The sequence below is a fragment of the Parasteatoda tepidariorum genome, chromosome 5 (genome assembly GCF_043381705.1).
Source record: "Parasteatoda tepidariorum isolate YZ-2023 chromosome 5, CAS_Ptep_4.0, whole genome shotgun sequence".
NCBI lineage: Eukaryota > Metazoa > Arthropoda > Arachnida > Araneae > Theridiidae > Parasteatoda > Parasteatoda tepidariorum.
In genome coordinates, this window is record NC_092208.1 from 32,240,889 (window position 1) to 32,259,442 (window position 18,554).

Here is an 18,554-nt window from a genome sequence, read left to right on the forward strand (position 1 = left end):
AATTCTTTTGTGTAGTTGTCTCTCTCCTCGCACCAATTTATGAAAAAGGGAAGCCTTCAAACATAGCTCTATTGATTAAACAAATATGTCAACCATGGTCAAGAAGTTGAGATTCGAAATGGCCAGCAAACTTTCTGCTGAGAGGAATTGCCAGAATGGGACTGAAAACATCTAGGCAATGTCACGCATAGCTCTAGGAAGTGTGAATTGCAACGCAAGTATTGCTTTTAAGATTACCAGCAACTTCTGGCTTAAATGATTCCTTACACTTACCCTTACTGATGAAGCACCTTTTGAGAACCAAGACCAAGTTTTCACTTTTTTTTATTTGAAATATTAAGAAAACGCATAAATATCTTAAAGTTAAATTTAGTAAAAAAAGCTTCTATTTTATTTTATGATACAATAAAACACTAATAGCATAAAGTAAAATAAAAGTTTTTTTTTCTCCAAATCTTTAACAATGATGACTTTCACCAGAAATTTTTTTTTGTATTTAGATGCCTTAATAAAAATAACATTTACCTTTCAAAGTTGGCAGCCTCTTGCACATCACTCGCTACATCTGAAAGATATTTTTTCACATTATTTGCTTTCTTCAAAAAAGTTGAAGGAAAAAAAAATTAACAATTGCTTCTTTTAATATAGCCATCAACATAAGAAATGTAGTATATTTTATGCAACTATTACATGATATGATATCTAATATATTTTAGATGCAGAGTATTTCAAGAACATTTACTGTCCATAAAACATCTACGCAAAAAGGTAGATTTTCCAGGTGCAAAAGTTCAAGATTAAAAAAAAAAAAAAAATTTAACATTTATATTTAATTAGAATGTAAATAAAAATTATAAATAAGATTGAAACACTAAGGATAATTTATTTTATTAAAAAATAAATTAAACGCTTTTAAACATTTCATTATAAATACAGTTTTGCAATAGCATTTTCAACAGTTATTGCTACCAATTCTCACATTCTTGTTTTTTAAAAAAAAAAATCTCAAATTTTTAATGCTCTATTGTTTTATATGGTTAATTACGAGAAACACTTCGATGCAAACAATAGGCGACAATTTTATTGTAAATCCACATGGTTTTGTCAACTGAAGTTTCAACTGATATTGCTAAGGACTTTCATATGCTTTTTAAAATTTGAATTGCGTTTTTGATAGAACACTATTACAAATTCCGAATAATCACATTATGATGTGCAATACTCTGACAAATTCAATTTAAATCCACAAATTCCTCAAAATATGAGAAATTTTGAGTCTTGAAACCAAAATGATTGTTTAGGCAGCATTAATCTTTCAACATGAGAAAATAAAAACAAATATGCAAACTTTTTTCATTTTAATTGAAATGCTGTAGCAATCAATACCTCTGATATTGCTTTTGTGATATTATATTTCTAAAAAAATACAATAGAGCATAATGTAAAACACAGAAGTTGGGTAAAATAAATAATCTTTTGGTAATTATAATAATTATAGTAATAATTAATTGAGTAAAAATAAATAATGCACAAATATTTTTTTCCCCTTCTCATTGTTGAAAGTTCATATTTAGACACACACACACATATATGTACAAAATATTGAAATTTATTTTGAATCTTGTTAATATATATTAACAAAATGCAGAATAATTTTCAAAAACTATGTAAAATAACAAGATTCTTAAAAAGAACTCTTTTATTGATTATATTAGCTATCATAAAAATAATTTATGCCCAATTTTAAATATATTCCATATTGAGTGGCTTATTCTATTTTTTAAATTAATAATTACTTTAAGCAAAAAAGCAAAATAATTAATTTTAACTCAAAATTTTAACTAGTAGGAAAAAAATTATTGATCGTCCTTTTTAGATTTAAATTAAAGTTATTTATGAAAGCATATTAAACAAAACATTAGCAAGATTATAATTATTGACAATACTGAATACATAAAGACGTGTAAACAATTGAGCAAACTAAGAAAACTTTAATGACAAATCTGAATATAGGACTTTTTTGCAGCCTTTAAAATAGTGAAAGCTCCTCACTTCACACTTTTTTTAAATCTTGTCCCTAGATATGAAGTTTTTGCATGTTACAACTTAGCCCTTTCATCGGGACGGCCGAGATAATTAGTCTTCCAGGATTATTCACAGTGTTTTGTTGTTGTACTAGTGAACATGGTTATTGATTGCAGTTGATAATTATTTTTAAAAATAAAATAAACAAGTTTTAAAGGAATTTCTGCTTTTCTTTCCAATTTCAATGCTGCGGGAGAACTTTTAAGAGCAGAAGGTGGGACAGAGGAGAGTCATTGCCACAGAAAAAGTGTTAAGCGCACTGAAAATTTTAAAAGTAATGAGTGAAAAAATCATAATAAAGTACAATAACAGTAAGAAGATTCAATGCACTTAATGGATAGTCCCTCGGGTAGTTAATCCTACATTTAAAAATCTCAACTAACTCTTATCTTTATTAAATTAAAGGGAGTTGAAAATTTTGAGGAGATGAAGCTTTGTGATTGTTATTTCTCTTTAACCACATGAAAGTAATTAGCAAATGAACCCCATGTTTAAGGATTAAAGTACCGATTTATAAATAGAAGGGTGGGAGTTGGCTTATCATTGACAAAAGTGCTTCACCAACAATGTAATTAAAAAGAGAAATAAAATGTTTTTTTGCTATTAGTAAAAAAAATTAGCAATGTTTAGTTGTTCCCCATTAACAAAAATTCGAGAGATTTTTCGGTTTGATTTCAGACTGCAAAAAATGATGTTAAAATCAAGAATCTCGCATGAAAGCGCAATAATCCTTCCTATCGAATTCAGCTCAGTATAAGCACTCACAAGTATTTAATGAAACATGTCTAATTATTCACACTTTCTTACACCACGGACCAACTGTACGCAAAAAAAGATTAGTATTAAATCAATTGTGAAAACAATAGAAGTGTGAAAACGACGTTTTTACATACATGACATGATTTTCGACATGAACTTTTTAAAGACACCCATTGAAAAGGGTAGTCTAAGGGCTTTTTAAAAACGAAAATAAGCAACTTCGCACACCGTAGTAACAAAACATTAATATAAATTAAATTAAATAAAATATTTACAAATCATTTGTTTTAACGTTAATTTTTAAATAACGCATGTTTAGTGGTTTATTCTGACTACCTATTATCCAGACTTGCCAAAATCCCAACAATTGCGGATACATTTCAAAATTAATGAAATGTAACAAGCTTAATAATTTTTAAAAAGAAGAAATGATAAAGTACATTCAATAGACGTTGAGCCAACTCCTTTTACTAGATACTTACCATGAAAAATCTCATCTGATGGACTATTTAAAGCAGCTGCAAAATCCACAAATTGTGGGCAATCAAAATCCCAGTTGTCCATTATTAGGTTATGTCTATGTATGTCTTAAATAAAATACTTCGTAAGTATTAATTTTTTTAAGCAATTCAGTTTTGCCGCTTAATAACACCTACGGCTTCGTGTAACTGTCATATCCGGTTTTTATGCTAATAAATGGCATACTTTTCCTACTGCTTATTTTTGTTCATTGACTGTTTTACTTTTTTAATTTTGTTTGACTTCTTAGTAGTAAGCTATAAGCAAAAAATATGGTTTAAAACGAAGCCTCAAATACCACTCCTTACCACCTCGGACACTAAACCGTTGATTTAAACCTTAAACCAACGAGATTTTAACCGAAGTAAAAAAATTTAGTTCTTAGAATTCCTAAATATTTATTGAAAAGTGTACTTTCCATTAATAGCATGTTATCAAAAAATTGTGCTGTTGGGCGATAGCATTGGTAATTTTAGACAGAAATTCAATAAGATGAAAATTACTAATCAAGGATCCTTAAGATTTATTGAAAATTTTTTTAAATTGCTAAATTAAACGTTTTCTCAGTCTTTTAGAAAATGGCACCAAAACCTCGATTTACTGATGGTATGATTTTGTTTTTTGTTTATCAAAATTTTTATTTTTCAGCGTTTATTTTTTAATCGAATAATATATTTCAGTTTTTCTTTTTACCTCTGAGTAATAATTAATAGCTTAAGGTATTTTATTTAATTGCTAATTTCTTGATAAAAGACTTAAAAAGGCTGAATAATAGGTTAATAATGAGGTTGTTAACCTGTTTACAACCCATGCTGGCTTTAGGGGTGCAGCTGTTACAATAAACCAGTATAAAAAATTTGCCCTATAGTAACATAATTATATTTGAAGTATTTAAATCATAAGTTATCTATGCAAAATATAAATGATATTACCTTAAATGACTCTTTTAACGATCAGATTTTCACAAACTAAGTGCAATCTTAATACTTGAAAAGGGTGACCTCAAATATGCTAATAAATTAGTACTAACTATTCAAGGAGTAACTAAGGAGGCAAGGCTAACTAAGGCAAGGAGTTACAGACACAGACATAAATGTTTTTCTTCCCCTGAATAAATACTCTCTATACTTTTTGTTTCGTTATTCTCTATATTTCTTTTATCAACCGAATTGGATTTTTGATTTACCTAAGTATGAGGGTTTGTTGAACAGCTGACCAAATGTGGGTTTTACGGCTTCTAATGTTCAACTCCATAGCCTTCCAATTTTGAACCCAATCCAGAAGACAAGAGAACTCCTTGACCAAGTATTAGGAGAAATTTGTCTTTGTGGGGGATGTTTTGATGGAACTAACCCACATTTGGGTTACATAGAGAGGAAGACCCCTCAGTGTCAGGCTAACCTCCCATGGTTTACCTGACGCTGAGGAGACCCTAACCCACAATCCGTCCACTACTGAGGATATTTCACGTCAGCTTTGTTTTCAGCGTGAGCTGGATGCAGGATTCTAACCTCGTTCATCTCATCGAAAGGCAAACGCTCCATACCCTGAACCATCGCAGCTCAAATATGAGGGTTAGTTGCAATTTGGAAAATTTATCCTAATAATTTCCGCAGAATATCTGCCAAAAGTGTTATGTTAAATTCTCTTACTGTGTATTTAGCCATATAGCAGAAGTTTTGAAGCAAATAAAATTTTTTTTGCTCACAATTATAAAATTCGTTGATTCAAAAATAATTCCATGTATAAAATTTATTTTTGTATATTTTGTTATTATTTATTTATTGAGAGTCAATAAAATTTTGAATTGTAGGACATGTAAATTTTTACATGTAATTTTGAATGACAATTGGCTGAAAATTTTTCTATTTGAATGAGCAAAATTGGCTCCATAATTTTATGAGTTTTAGAAATGTCCCTTTTTTAAATTCTATTTCTCAAAAATTATTTGACTAATTTTGTGTTATTTTTTCATTTACATAATTTGAAATGATGTATAATTTTTTTTGACCTTACAATTTAACAATTATATGTAAAATGAAAAATTTTAAATAGTTATTAAATATTTTTTTTGCATTTAAATTTCTTTGGATAAACATAGATTATTGTATGGAAAAAAGATTTGTTTGCTTAAAAAAAAAAATCCAAAATATGGCAAAATAAATATGCAAATACTGATATTAACATTAAGGTATCCAAATTTGCGACTGCTCTTTAGACTAAACTACTGATTATAATTTTCAGATTGCTACTACTCCCATATATATTAATGGCAAGAAGTTCAAATATGTTACAAAAAGTGTTTATTTAAAGAAAGACTTTTTATCACTGATTTTGTAACTTAATTAATAGTTAGCACTAACTAATTAGCATATTTAAGGAATCGTTAAAACAAGATTATTCAGGATGGTATCTTTTTTATTTTGAGCACTGTATATACAGTGTTTTCATCATAGAAAAAAAATGGATGAGAATTTCTCACCCTTTCTCAAAAACAGGGTGAGATTTCAAAAAGTTAAGTGAGATTTCTAAAAACTAAAAAAACACAAATAGACTTGAAAAAAAAAATCATTTCTTTAATTATAATTTATAATACATTTTTAATGTCTTCTATTTTTTAAAGCATTGAATATTTTTGCTGCATCATCATAGAAGATTTTGCTTTTATAAGGTATTTGTCCGTCTTACATTAATGCATAAAAAATTTGAGCGTCTTACAGTAGGAAACCTTACCTACGGTAAACACGTGGTTGCAGAGAAATGTGTTCTGAAAGGGGTTCAGTGGTTCGGAAGGGTAGTGTTCTGTTGTTCGAAAAGGCTCTAAACAATACTGGTAAATAGGGAAGCTAGATGAAACGGGGCAGATTTGAAAATAATGAAAGATCCAGGAAGAAAAGTGAAAAATTTTTTATTCTAAATAGCGTAATGCGAATCTTTTTCCAAAATGAGAGAAATTTGCGAATTTTGAAATTGATTTATAGAATGCGCAAATTTCTCGCGGTAATAATTTTTTAATGCGAGGAAAGAAAAAATATGCGAGCAGATGGTGAAAATAATGAAAGATCCAGGAAGAAAAGTGAAACAAATTTTATTCTAAATAGCGTAATGCGAAGCTTTTTCCAAAGTGAGAGAAATTCGCGAATTTTGAAATTGATTTATAGAATGCGAAGTGAAAACACTGATATGCTAACCATTTAAAATTCGAGATTTGATTTTTTTTCTTAAAACTGTTGAATTTTCAACCTATTTGAGAACAGCACACAGAGTTTGATTTTAGATGGTTACAAAAGGAAATAAATAATCGCTTTTGAGAACATGGTTAAGCTCGTATTGAGAAATGAAAGGATTAACTTAAGAAGGATAAGATTAAGAAAGGATTGAACAACTCTTATCAGTGATATATAATTTAGTGACACTGTCTATTGTGTTAGATTTTCTCACAACTTTTATTTTTGGCATATTCTTCGCATGCTATGCTATATTAAGTAAATTACATCCCCCTAGGTAAAAGCACTATATTATGGTTTGCATCATGGTATAATTCATTTTCTTGTTGAGACAATTTAGGAATAACTAAAATATTTTTGCTTTCTTTCATCATGAACTCCACTAATGAAACAATTTTTGATTGTTATAATCTATCTTAGGCTTCTATCTATCAAACTTCATATTCTTAATGGCCATGTTCTATTTCATGGCCAATTCCAAAACTTTTAAAAATAAAATTATTTTTAAAGCTTGAAAGCTCGCATTTGTAGGAGAATTTATTTTAAATACTAACATCTGATTTTATAATAAATTAATTTCTTCCCTTTCTTTGTGTTTATTATTTTTGAATATCACTTCTAATTTGACAAAAATCAACACTGTTCTAATTTTTTTGAGTGAACTATTCCCACCGACACTGAGGATAGTATATTTTAAGAATTAGTATTAAAACTAGATTTTGTGAGCTATTAACATTTATTTTGGTTTTCTTAAAGTTTATTTTATAGATTTGTTTCATGTTTATGGTCATTTTTTGAAAGTACTGTAAAATTAAGTACATAAAATAGCAAAGAATATCAAAGATTTTTTTTTCATAAAGGTGTCTAATTTTTAAAGCATTTGTTTGGAAGGTAAGTTAGAAAAACTCATTTACCTTTGTCTCATTACTTGTAGGTAAACAGTGATAAATGAATTTTTGTTTCTTTTAATACAAAAACTAGTAAAGATTTAATAAATTTTTTACTATGCAAAATAGCAATATATTTGAGTTTCCAGAGCAAGATTATTGTTTATTTTACAATATTTTATTGCCTGAATTATTCTGCTATGCGCAGTGTAGATAAGAAATGCTGTTGACATGTAACAGTTCATTATTATTGTAGATAATCATCAGTACTTATTTTCACAGGTGAAAAAGTACTTTGCTTTCATGGACCTTTGCTATATGAAGCTAAGGTGATATAAACTTTTAAAATAAAAGTTTGAATTTCTTATTTTCCTCACCTTTTCTAAACCCTTCATATTTTAATTTTTTAGTGTCTAAAGTCACAATTACGAGATAAACATATGAAATATTTCATACACTACAGTGGTTGGAATAAGAAGTAAGTAATTTTTTCAGACATACTCAACTATTTAATTTTGTTAATGCAAAGTGACAAGTCATTTGCATATGCAAACAGTCTGCTTTTTTTTATTAGAAACCATGTGGATTATGTGCATCAAAATTTTAACTTTAAAAAATTTTAAACCAACATAAATTTTAGATTATGTACATCAAATTTTGAACTATTTATAAAACCATGTTTAAAATGAACAAATATAAAATTTAATTAGTGTTTTTTAAGAAAATAGATTGTATCTAGAATTTTAAAATAATATTATTAATTTTCAAAAAAACTTTTGCTTTTTCAAAGTATTTCTTTATATCTCTTATATTTTTATTTAATCTTAAGTAAAACCTCATTTTCTAAATAAACACATGAGAACTAGGTTTAGTACTAACCAGGAATATCTGGAAAACCGAGAATTGTCAGGGAAAATGAGACTTGAAAAAAGTCAAGGATTTGTTAGGGGAAAATATAATTTTACCCCAAAACCGGGAGTTGTCAGGGAATTCCGCACCTTATCAAATTGGGAGATTTCACTCTTCTGTTTTCAAACCTAATTTGCGCTTGTACAATAGAAGATAAAAAAAAAAAAACACATTTTTGTGTCATTAAGTATGTACAACAACTTTGTTCTTCTCAAAAGTAGAATTTTTAAAAAAAAATTTTGTCCCGTCAATTCCGTTTCACTTATTTTCTCTTTCAGTTACTTTTATAGTTCTGACTATTTATTATGTGTAATCAGAGTTGGCATAGTTTAAATCACTTGATTTTTTAAAAATAAAATAATTTATTGATGCTTTCTTAGAAATGCGATTTCATTTATGATTCTAATTTAAATTTTTAATAAATATAAATTTTGTCAAATTTAAAAAAAAAAAAAAAAAATGTTACGGAAATTTACCTGGAAAATTTTCGAATAAAATTTCTTAGTTTTGAGCATGAACCCTTAAGAATTTAGAATAAAAATTGTTCGCATTTTCGAAATGCATTTTTGTGTATGGGAGCTATAATTTAAAGTTTTATAACTTTCTTTCTATTGAGGGACATTTCTTATTGTTTCCACTGGGTTAATAATTTATTTACTCAAGTCCATTTAATTATTATATTTCAAATTTATTTCATAAAAAGTTGTCCACATGTTTTCCAATAAATGTACAGTTTTTATATATTAAATTCTGTTTGCTAATTTTTTTACAACTTTTCTTGCTACCTCATGTTACAATAATGTGCCTCATGTATTAAATATTATTAAATGTTTCAAAACTGTAAAATTATTTGGTATTTCTAATCTAAACGGCTTTCTGTTAATATTTTCCTCTTTCATATTCATACCAACTAATAGTGAACGTAATGCTAATTTAACTGTCTAGTTACCTAAGTATATTTGGTATAATTTCAAATAAAACTGTGTCAATAACCATATTTAATCTAAAAATTGTTTTGACTTTTCTGTCTAGATACTAGTACTATATTTAGTATAATTTAAAATAAAACAGTGTCGACAACCATATTTAATCTAAAAATTGTTCTGACTTTTCTTTGTTTTCCATAAAGCATATGTTTTATGATGAAATATATGTTTTCAGCATTTTTATATTTTATTGTTTTATTTCAGCTGGGATGAATGGGTGCCTGAATGCAGAGTCTTGAAATATAATGATGCAAATTTGCAAAAACAGAAGGAGCTAACCAGAACACACATGTACATGTTTTTCTAAACAAAATTATTCTTACATTCTATGTTACACATACTATTATATGAATATGTACACATTGTTTATGGTATTGTTTTTTCCATTGGTATTCATTTAAAATAATGTATGTTTCTTATGTGGGTGGTATTTCAGTTGTTTTAACTGTAATAATTATAAATGTCTTTTTGTGTATTTAAATACATTTTTAAAGTGTGAAGGGGGAGGGAGTTTACTAGTGTAGATGCTTTAGAGAACAATATACTTGTTGAATTAAATATGACATAGTTGGCATTTGTGTTCTAGAAATTTCTTGCAAATATTGTTTTTTTTTTATCACTGAGGGGGATATCAAACATACTTTATTACATAAAAATGATCACCCTTTATAATTTTTGATATAAGGTACAGATTTTCAGGTACTAAGCTCTTAGTTTAATGGTTTGTGGGGAATATTTTAAATATTCTGATTACTTTGTTGACCTACAAATTTTGACAAAACATGTTTAAAAAAAGTTTTATTTTGTGTTTAAATAACTTTATTCTTAAGGAACTGCCAAACTTTTTTAGAATTTTATATCTTAACGTGATGTGAAAATTTCTATTCATATAGTTATTTTTTTAATTATTATTAAATTTAATTAAACTGTTTTTGGCTTGACATTATTTACTGTAGCTGGTGCTTTGTTGTTTAGCTTTAAAGATATTTGGAAAATGCAAAATTTAAGAATCTTGAGTGGCCTAAATTTTCAGTTGCTCTGTCAACTAAATAATTTAAATATTTCTGACTGACGCTACTCCTATGTTTGAAAAGTTAAAAATCTGTCTTCATTAAACAAAAGGTATTTTTATTCTGAGAAAGTTTCCTGTTTTCGTCAATGCTTTTATTGTTCTATTGTTTGTTTGAAATAATAAAGAATTATTGTATTTACAGTATAATTTTTGAGTGTTGGAGATTTGGTATATGATTTTCGGATATCTTTATGTGTGCAAAACAGGTTGATTTTCATTAACTGTAAATTTATGACTATGCAATTTTTATAGCTGCAGTAAATTGCTCACAAAGCTTTCTCCATTATCTTAAACTTAGCAAGAAATATGTCAACATTGCTATAAAATATAAATGTTATAAAAAATTCGTAAAAATGTGCAAATCTATCCTTATTTAAAGTCATTTAGACATATTGATGAAAAAGTTATTGAATAGAGACAAATAACTGATAAATTGCCATCATTTTGGTTAACTAATTTATCTTTCAGACTTAAATAAAAGATAAGTAGTGACTAAGAGTTTCTGAATTTCTATATAAAATGATGTACAACAAGCAATTTTCTGATTTATCAGTTGAATTTTTTAAAATTTCTTTTTTGTTGGAAATCCTTTTTTTATTTCTAAAACTAACACTTGAATATGCATTTCATTGACTAATGTGTAAGATGCACTCACAATTCAAAAACATGTTGATAAAAAAATGATGTGTACATATTTATATAAAAATATAATAACTGACATATTTTATGATGCAATGATATATATTTTTAGGAAATCTAAGAAATCAAAAAATGTAAAGTTACCTGTTAAGAGCAACAAGGAACCAGAAAAAGATGCCCCAGCACAATCCAGCCCTGTTGAGAAGTCAAAACCTAAACCAGAGAAATGTCTTGCTCCTTGTAAGTTTAACTCTGTCCATTAGTGATTATTGATTAGCCAATGTAAAAATTTCATTTGGTTTTGCTTATTTTAATAGCTCCCGTTCCTGAGCCCTCCTCATCTTCAGAAAGTCCTCCTAGTGAGTTTAGGAAGAAGAAAAAAGCTGAAGCTTGTTTTATAGTAATGTTTATCTTATTTTTGAATTGATAATTGATTTGAATAATTGATTCATACAACCTTTTTCAAGTAGATATTTGCAATAACAACTTTACTATTTAATATATTTATTACATTCTATAGCTGACATCCATAGTCTGACATCCATAGACATTAAGCATCATAACTTTATGGCTACTGTATTAATGTTTAATTTAGATGATAATAAAAATTATTATCATACACACTTTCTGACTCGTAGCTATGGGCTCAATTTAGGAATAAAGTATCTCCGATACTCTGAGACACATCTACAATTTGTTGTTAAGATACTTTTTTTAAACCAAAATACTCGTTCCCACGAAACATCTCATTCTTACTTTCGCTACTCCGAAGTTGCCATCTGAAGTCAAGCTTGCCTGGTATAACTGTCCGGTTAGACCATACGTGCCAAACCCTTTGAGATGTTTCCAGTGTCAAAGGTTTGGTCACTCAAAGGCCTCTTGTCGTAGCACACCCATTTGTGCTCGCTGTTCTGGTTGTGGCCATGACGATACTTCCTGTGAGTTACCGCCCCTTTGCATCAATTGCAAGGGTGATCATGCGGCCTACTCCAGAAATTGTCCAAAATGGTCGCAAGAAAAAGAAATTCAGACCATCAAAGTCATGCAAAATTTGACTTTTAATGAAGCAAGGCGAATGGTTACCGCTCGAACTCCCCGTCCGGGCGTATCCTATTCTGCAGCTGTAAAAGCAACCTACTGCTCTGTCAGCACACAAACTGATACTCCTTTCGCTCTAACATCTACCAAACAGCCTACTTTTCATTTTGGAGCTACAAATAACTTACCTTTCATTAGCATTCCATTGACAACCTCATTACTGGCTATTGCTATTCAGATTCAGATCAATGTTCTCATCACCATATGTTCCATTTATTTACCACCTAATGACTTGATTTCACAAACTGATTTGAATTGCTTGATTAATCAATTACCTAAGCCTCACATTTTATTAGGAGATTTTAATGGCCATAGTGTATTGTGGGGCAGTTCTGACTCCAATGATCGGGGTCGGAAAATCGAAAAACTCATTGAAGACCATGACCTTTGCCTGCTAAACCAAGGCGAAGAAACATACTTTCATGCGCCCACACGAACATTCCATTCCATTGATTTGGCTTTCTGCTCATCAGACCTCTTACCTTTTACTAAATTTTCTGTAGACAATGACTTACACAACAGTGATCACTTTCCCCTCGTTGTTTCATATTCTGCTACTGCACCTATTACTCCTAGACCACCAGTATTCATCTATCATCGCGCTAACTGGAGTTTGTTTACTAAACTTGCACAGATCACTGATTCCCTCGTTACCTCTAATACTATAAATACAACTGTTGATAATGTTACGTCTGTAATTATACACGCAGCTGAAGAGAGTATACCAAAGACCTCCACTTCACCTCCCCGCCATCGCAAGCCTTGGTGGAATGAGGAATGTGCCACTGCTTATAAAGATCAAAGACGCCTTTGGAACATCTTCCGCCGTACCCCAACAACAACGAATCTTCTAGCTTTTAAACGAGCTAAAGCCTTTGCCCGCAAGGTCCGACGTAAGAGTCAGAGAGATAGTTGGTCGAGATATGTTTCCTCTATTACATCGTCGACATCTCCGACCCAAGTCTGGTCAAGAGTAAAGAGAGCAAATGGTATTTACCGGGACTTTCATTATCCAGTGTTTGAGATAAACGGCATCAAATACTCGTCTCCCATTGAGGTATGTAACATTTTAGGCGAAACATTTGCAGCTACCTCAAGTCCAGACAATTATAGCACAACATTTCAACTACACAAAAGTAACGCTGAAAGCCAATCTATTAATTTTAACAGCCGCCAATTCACATCATACAATTGTACTTTCACCCTTCCTGAACTAAAGAGAGCACTGTTTAGATCTTCCAACACAAGTCCAGGTCCTGATGGGATTACATATAAAATGCTCCGCCACTTGGACACGAGGTCTTTAAAGAATATTCTTGCCCTATTCAACAGAATATGGACAGAGCAGATGTACCCGTCGAGTTGGCGTGAAGCCATTGTAATACCCATATTAAAGCAAGGAAAAGATCCAAAAGAGCCCATTAACTATCGCCCTATAGCACTAACCAGCTGTCTTGGTAAAACGCTTGAGCGTATGGTTAACGCGCGCCTTGTGCATTACCTTGAAAAAAAGCGCCTCATACCAAACTTTCAGAGTGGTTTTCGTAAGGGAAGATCCACAGTTGATAACATCGTTGCTCTTGAGTCTAGAATTCGCAATGCTTTTGTCCGGCGCAATCATCTAGTCTCTATCTTTTTTGATATCGAGAAAGCCTATGATCGGACCTGGAGATATGGAATTCTGAAGGCACTGTTTGATATGGGTCTCCGTGGTCGTTTGCCAATTTTCATAAAAAATTTCTTGCTCCGACGCTATTTTCGTGTTAAGCTTGGATCCAACTTTTCTGACCTATATATTCAGGCTGAGGGTGTTCCCCAGGGCAGTGTGCTAAGTGTCATATTGTTCATCGTTCATATTTCACTAGTTTTAAACGTACTGCAACCTGCTGTCTTTGGCTCTCTATATGTTGATGATCTACAAATCTCATGTTCGGGATCCGACATGAGAATCATCGAGCGACAACTTCAGTTAGCAGTGAATAAAATTTTAGACTGGTGTGATCATAATGGCCATACCCTCTCACCTTCTAAAAGTTCATGCATTCATTTCTGTCGGAAACGCGCACTTCATAATGATCCTGTCATTTTCATTCATAACATTGCTATACCAGTTGTACCACATGCAAAATTTTTAGGAGTCACTTTTGATAGCAAGTTAACTTTTATCCCTCACATCAAACAATTACGAAAGCGATGCGAGCAAAAACTGAATATGTTGCGTGTTCTCTCAAATACGTACTGGGGAGCGGATCGCGTAGCACTTTTACGCATTTATCGGGCCCTGATACTTTCACGGCTTGATTATGCATGCGTTGTTTATGGTACTGCAACCACCTCTAACTTACGAATCTTGGACACAGTACATCATACTGCTTTACGCATATGTTCCGGAGCATTTCGTACTTCCCCGGTTGAAAGCTTATATGTTGTTTGTCACCAGATACCATTATATCTACGTCGCATCCAGCTGTCTCTTACATATTACTTTAGTATCATGTCCTCTAAATCGCATCCTTTAAAGCATGATGTTATTTCATCAAGCTTGGAGCGACTGTATATTGCTAGACCATCACACATTCCCCCACTTCAAGCTCGCACAGGCTCACTTATCCAATCATTCGATATCTGTGAATTACCATCACAATCAGTGGATCACTTTCTCATACCATCATGGACCATTTCACCATACCAATCTATTTCTCTTTTCAAGTTACACGATAAAGCCAACGTTACACCCTGCATTTTTCATACACTTTTCACTGCACATCGTCACCAATATTCTCATCATGTACCGATTTATACAGACGGTTCAAAATCTGCCGGATATGTAGGATGTGGGGTCATCATCGGTGATGATACATTTAGCTATAAAATCACAGATATTTGCTCGGTCTTCACTGCTGAAGCTGTGGCTATCCTTATGGCACTACGTCTAATTTCCTCACGCTCTACTCGGAAGTATTGCCTATACACCGATAGTATGAGCGTTTTGAGCCAACTAGAAAAGTTTCACGGTGATACTCATCCAATTTTATGTTTCATCATTCATTTGTTAATCACTCTTCAGAAGAATGGCTTCGAGATAATATTTTGCTGGGTACCAAGTCATGTTGGTATTCCAGGGAACGAACTAGCTGACACAGCTGCACGATCTGCCACATCTGTCTTGAAAGTGTCCATACCTTTTTCTGACATGAAGCTACATACTCGAAAGTTGATAACATCATTATGGCAACAGCAATGGGACCTGAAAGTTCTCAATAAATTGCATAGCATTAAATTCGATTTAAATAATTTTCCAGTGCTGCGCTTGCGTAGTGCTGATGTAAAGCTAACCAGACTCCGAATCGGTCACACCCGGTTAACGCATCTTCATTTGCTGTTCGGAGAACCTCCCCCTGAATGCAGTACTTGTAATGTCCCTCTCACAATTCATCATATTTTAATATCGTGTCCATGTTTTAATCAACTTCGCTTAAAGCTTTTTGGAAGTACTATTTTATGCTTGCAAGATTTGTTAGATGATACTCACCGTCCTAACATTTTTGCATTTTTACGTGCCGTAGGTATTTTTAACAGCATATAAAAGTTTTAACACATCTACAATTTTATACACTTTTGCAAACATCTTACTATTTTGTACATTTTACTCACTTCGTGCGTTTTATACTGTACTCAAACTTTTATCTGATTATACTCATACCTTTTATCTAATTTTATTCACTGATTTATCAGTTATAATTGTGCTACAATTAAATTTTGTATGTACTTAGGCTTTAGAACAATTACCGTATTGTCTGGCGCAGCATGTCCTCATTTGGACTTTGTGCCACTAAACCCTACATTCAATCAATCAATTTTAAACCAAAATATGTCTTAATTAAATTTTTTTATTTGAAAAAAATGAATTATAATTAAAAATAAATAAATGAGTAAAAATATAGGTTTATTTTAAGGAATTTTTATTATTATTTTATACTTATATGATTCATATATCTATATGCGTATGCATAGTGCATATTTATAAGTATAAATTTCTAATTTGATATTTTTTGTTTAAGAGTTAGTAAATTTAAATTAAATTTTTGACTAAAATAATAATCTACACTTTCCTTAGATTCAAGTGGAAAAGTTTGATCTTTTGCAAAAAGTTTCTCTTTGTTGAAAGGACTCTATTTATATTATTTTTTGTCTAAAACCATGGTTTTACTAAATATAGTTTGCAGGTACCTACCCATCTAACGAAGAGAGAGCTATAATTGTGAGGAGGAAAAAAGAAATTCTAAATCAATCGAAGAGTCTTACATTATGATCAAATTATTATGTTATACCAGCTTTAAGTTTCTTAACTATGCCTTTGTGTTAAATTTATTTACTGTAAAATAACGATAAAGCGCCTCCCTTGATTTTGACGAAAATTGATGCGATGTAGAGGGGACGAAAAAACTGTACTGAAAAAGATGCAAATTGTCATTTTGAAACTATATTTGATTGAGTACAATTAAATATGAATCACAAAATAAAGTAAAAATAATTATAGATTAAACAATTGTATTGATCTTTTTTTAGTTTTTTCCATTTTGTCCAGGTTCTTCCACTGTCCTGGAAGAAATAGGTTTCTTGCTAACTAAAAGCCAACTCCGTTTAACATAGCCCTGGAAGAAATAGGTTTCTTCCTAACTAACAGCCAACTCCGTTTAACATAGTCCTGGAAGAAATAAGTTTCTTGCTAACTAAAAGCCAACTCCGCTTAACACAGTCCTGGAAGAAATAGGTTGCTTGCTAACTAAAAGCCAACTCGGTTTAACATAGTGCTGGAAGAAATAGGTTTCTTCCTAACTAAAAGCCAATGCTGTTTGACATATATTTTTGTGGAAAATCATTTCTATGTAAACCTTTAAAAGTTGCAGATTTATTTTTATTTGAAATAATACAGATTCCCATAAGCAGCATAACTCATAACTGTAAAAAAATGTAAGAAGCCTTCATCTTTTTTCATTTTGTTATAATCAAACTGGAAGTATTTATATAAATAATTGAAAATTTAATTACATAAAATATTATTATTATTTTTTTTAAACATTTGGTGAAATGGTTTAAACCAGTCAACTCTGAAATGGTTGGCTTTTTTCATATTAAGATGGCTTTAAGATTTTCAATTTTTATTCAAGTTCATTTCTAATGTTTCATACTATTGAAAAAACTAATTTTAATTTTTTATTGCAGGAGGAAGTTGAACCTGAAAAAGAAATTAAAATTGAAATGCCACCACTTTTAAGGAATTGGCTTGTCGATGATTGGGATTTAATTACACGACAGAAAAAGGTGAGTCTTATTTAAAGCATGCATTTTTGTAATTTGAAAACCCATTATAGCTATACTCCAATGCATCTCTGTTGTGCTTCAGAACTAATATTTTTGAAAAAGCATATTTTCTTTTTTGAAACATATATTTTCCAACAAAATTGCTTAATTGCTGTGTAACAATTTTATATAGTGTGTAGCATAAATACATCTGTTGCTGAAAACAATTCATATTTTCCCATACAAAATAGACATTTTAACATTGAGAAGTTAAGTTTAAAGAAAAGTTTAGTTTAAGAATTATTTTCACCTGTGATAGAGCATTATTCTACCGAAGAAAAATACGTAGAATAATCACTATAACAAACATGTATTTACTATATAGTATTTGCTTAAAGAGGTGCAAAACTTTTTTGAGTGAAGATTATAGATATGTTGTTATTTAGTTTAGATATGTGTATATTTAGATATGTTGACGGCAAATATGATAATTTTTATGAAAAATATTAGTGTTCGAAGAACTAATTTTTTATCAGTTAAATTGATTGTATATTTACTGAAAATTAAAAATTTTTAATAAAAAAAACCAGATATTTTTTAAAATTTTTTTCTCTCTTTTTTACCAAAAATTTATATTATAATATATATATTGGACAGGGTGCGTAGCGTTTGTAAAAAGTACTTAAAGGTGCTTTTTGGGAGATTTCGTTTTTAAAAGCTTTTAAAGGTGCTTTTTTCAGCTGCCGTTTTTAAAAAGTGCTTTTTTCAGCTGGCGTTTTTAAAAAGTGCTTTTTTCACAAAGACTTCATGTCGTAACCACGTTATGACTTGCGCATGCGCGCACACTCGAAACTGAAACCCCGAGTGCTCCAATTCGGATAGAGTCAGATCCTTATTAAATGTTTTTCTTTTTAATTTATAATTTTATTCTTGTTTATTTTATTTTACTTCTAACACTTTTTTGATGTAGGGGGTAAGGGTACTTTTGTTCTGAGTTCAGAGTCAAGTTGAATTCACTCGGTGATGTGGGAAAGTACTGATTGTTTCGATTTACGTCCGTTTCTTTTTG

The 18,554-nt window shown here is 30.4% G+C and overlaps 2 protein-coding genes across 5 annotated transcripts in view; one reads left to right on the forward strand and one right to left on the reverse strand.

Annotated features, from left to right (window-relative positions):
• LOC107443067 (uncharacterized) overlaps positions 1-3,702 on the reverse strand; it is a 16,573-nt gene extending 12,871 nt beyond the window's left edge. For both annotated transcript variants that reach the window (XM_016056814.3, XM_016056813.3), the window contains exons 1-2: positions 3,327-3,702; positions 526-565 (exon numbers count right to left, since the gene is read on the reverse strand). In XM_016056814.3, coding sequence (XP_015912300.1) covers positions 526-565; positions 3,327-3,408 — 122 coding nt within the window. In that variant the 5' untranslated portion in view covers positions 3,409-3,702. The remainder of the gene's footprint in view (positions 1-525; positions 566-3,326) is intronic.
• Positions 3,665-18,554, forward strand: part of LOC107443068 (mortality factor 4-like protein 1) — a 25,085-nt gene continuing 10,195 nt past the window's right edge. The window contains exons 1-7 of one of the 3 annotated variants that reach the window (XM_016056815.3): positions 3,665-3,969; positions 7,760-7,806; positions 7,888-7,955; positions 9,577-9,663; positions 11,196-11,323; positions 11,401-11,483; positions 17,408-17,506. In XM_016056815.3, coding sequence (XP_015912301.1) covers positions 3,942-3,969; positions 7,760-7,806; positions 7,888-7,955; positions 9,577-9,663; positions 11,196-11,323; positions 11,401-11,483; positions 17,408-17,506 — 540 coding nt within the window. In that variant the 5' untranslated portion in view covers positions 3,665-3,941. The remainder of the gene's footprint in view (positions 3,970-7,759; positions 7,807-7,887; positions 7,956-9,576; positions 9,664-11,195; positions 11,324-11,400; positions 11,484-17,407; positions 17,507-18,554) is intronic. The other 2 variants (XM_071181256.1, XM_016056816.3) reach the window with 2 other exon arrangements.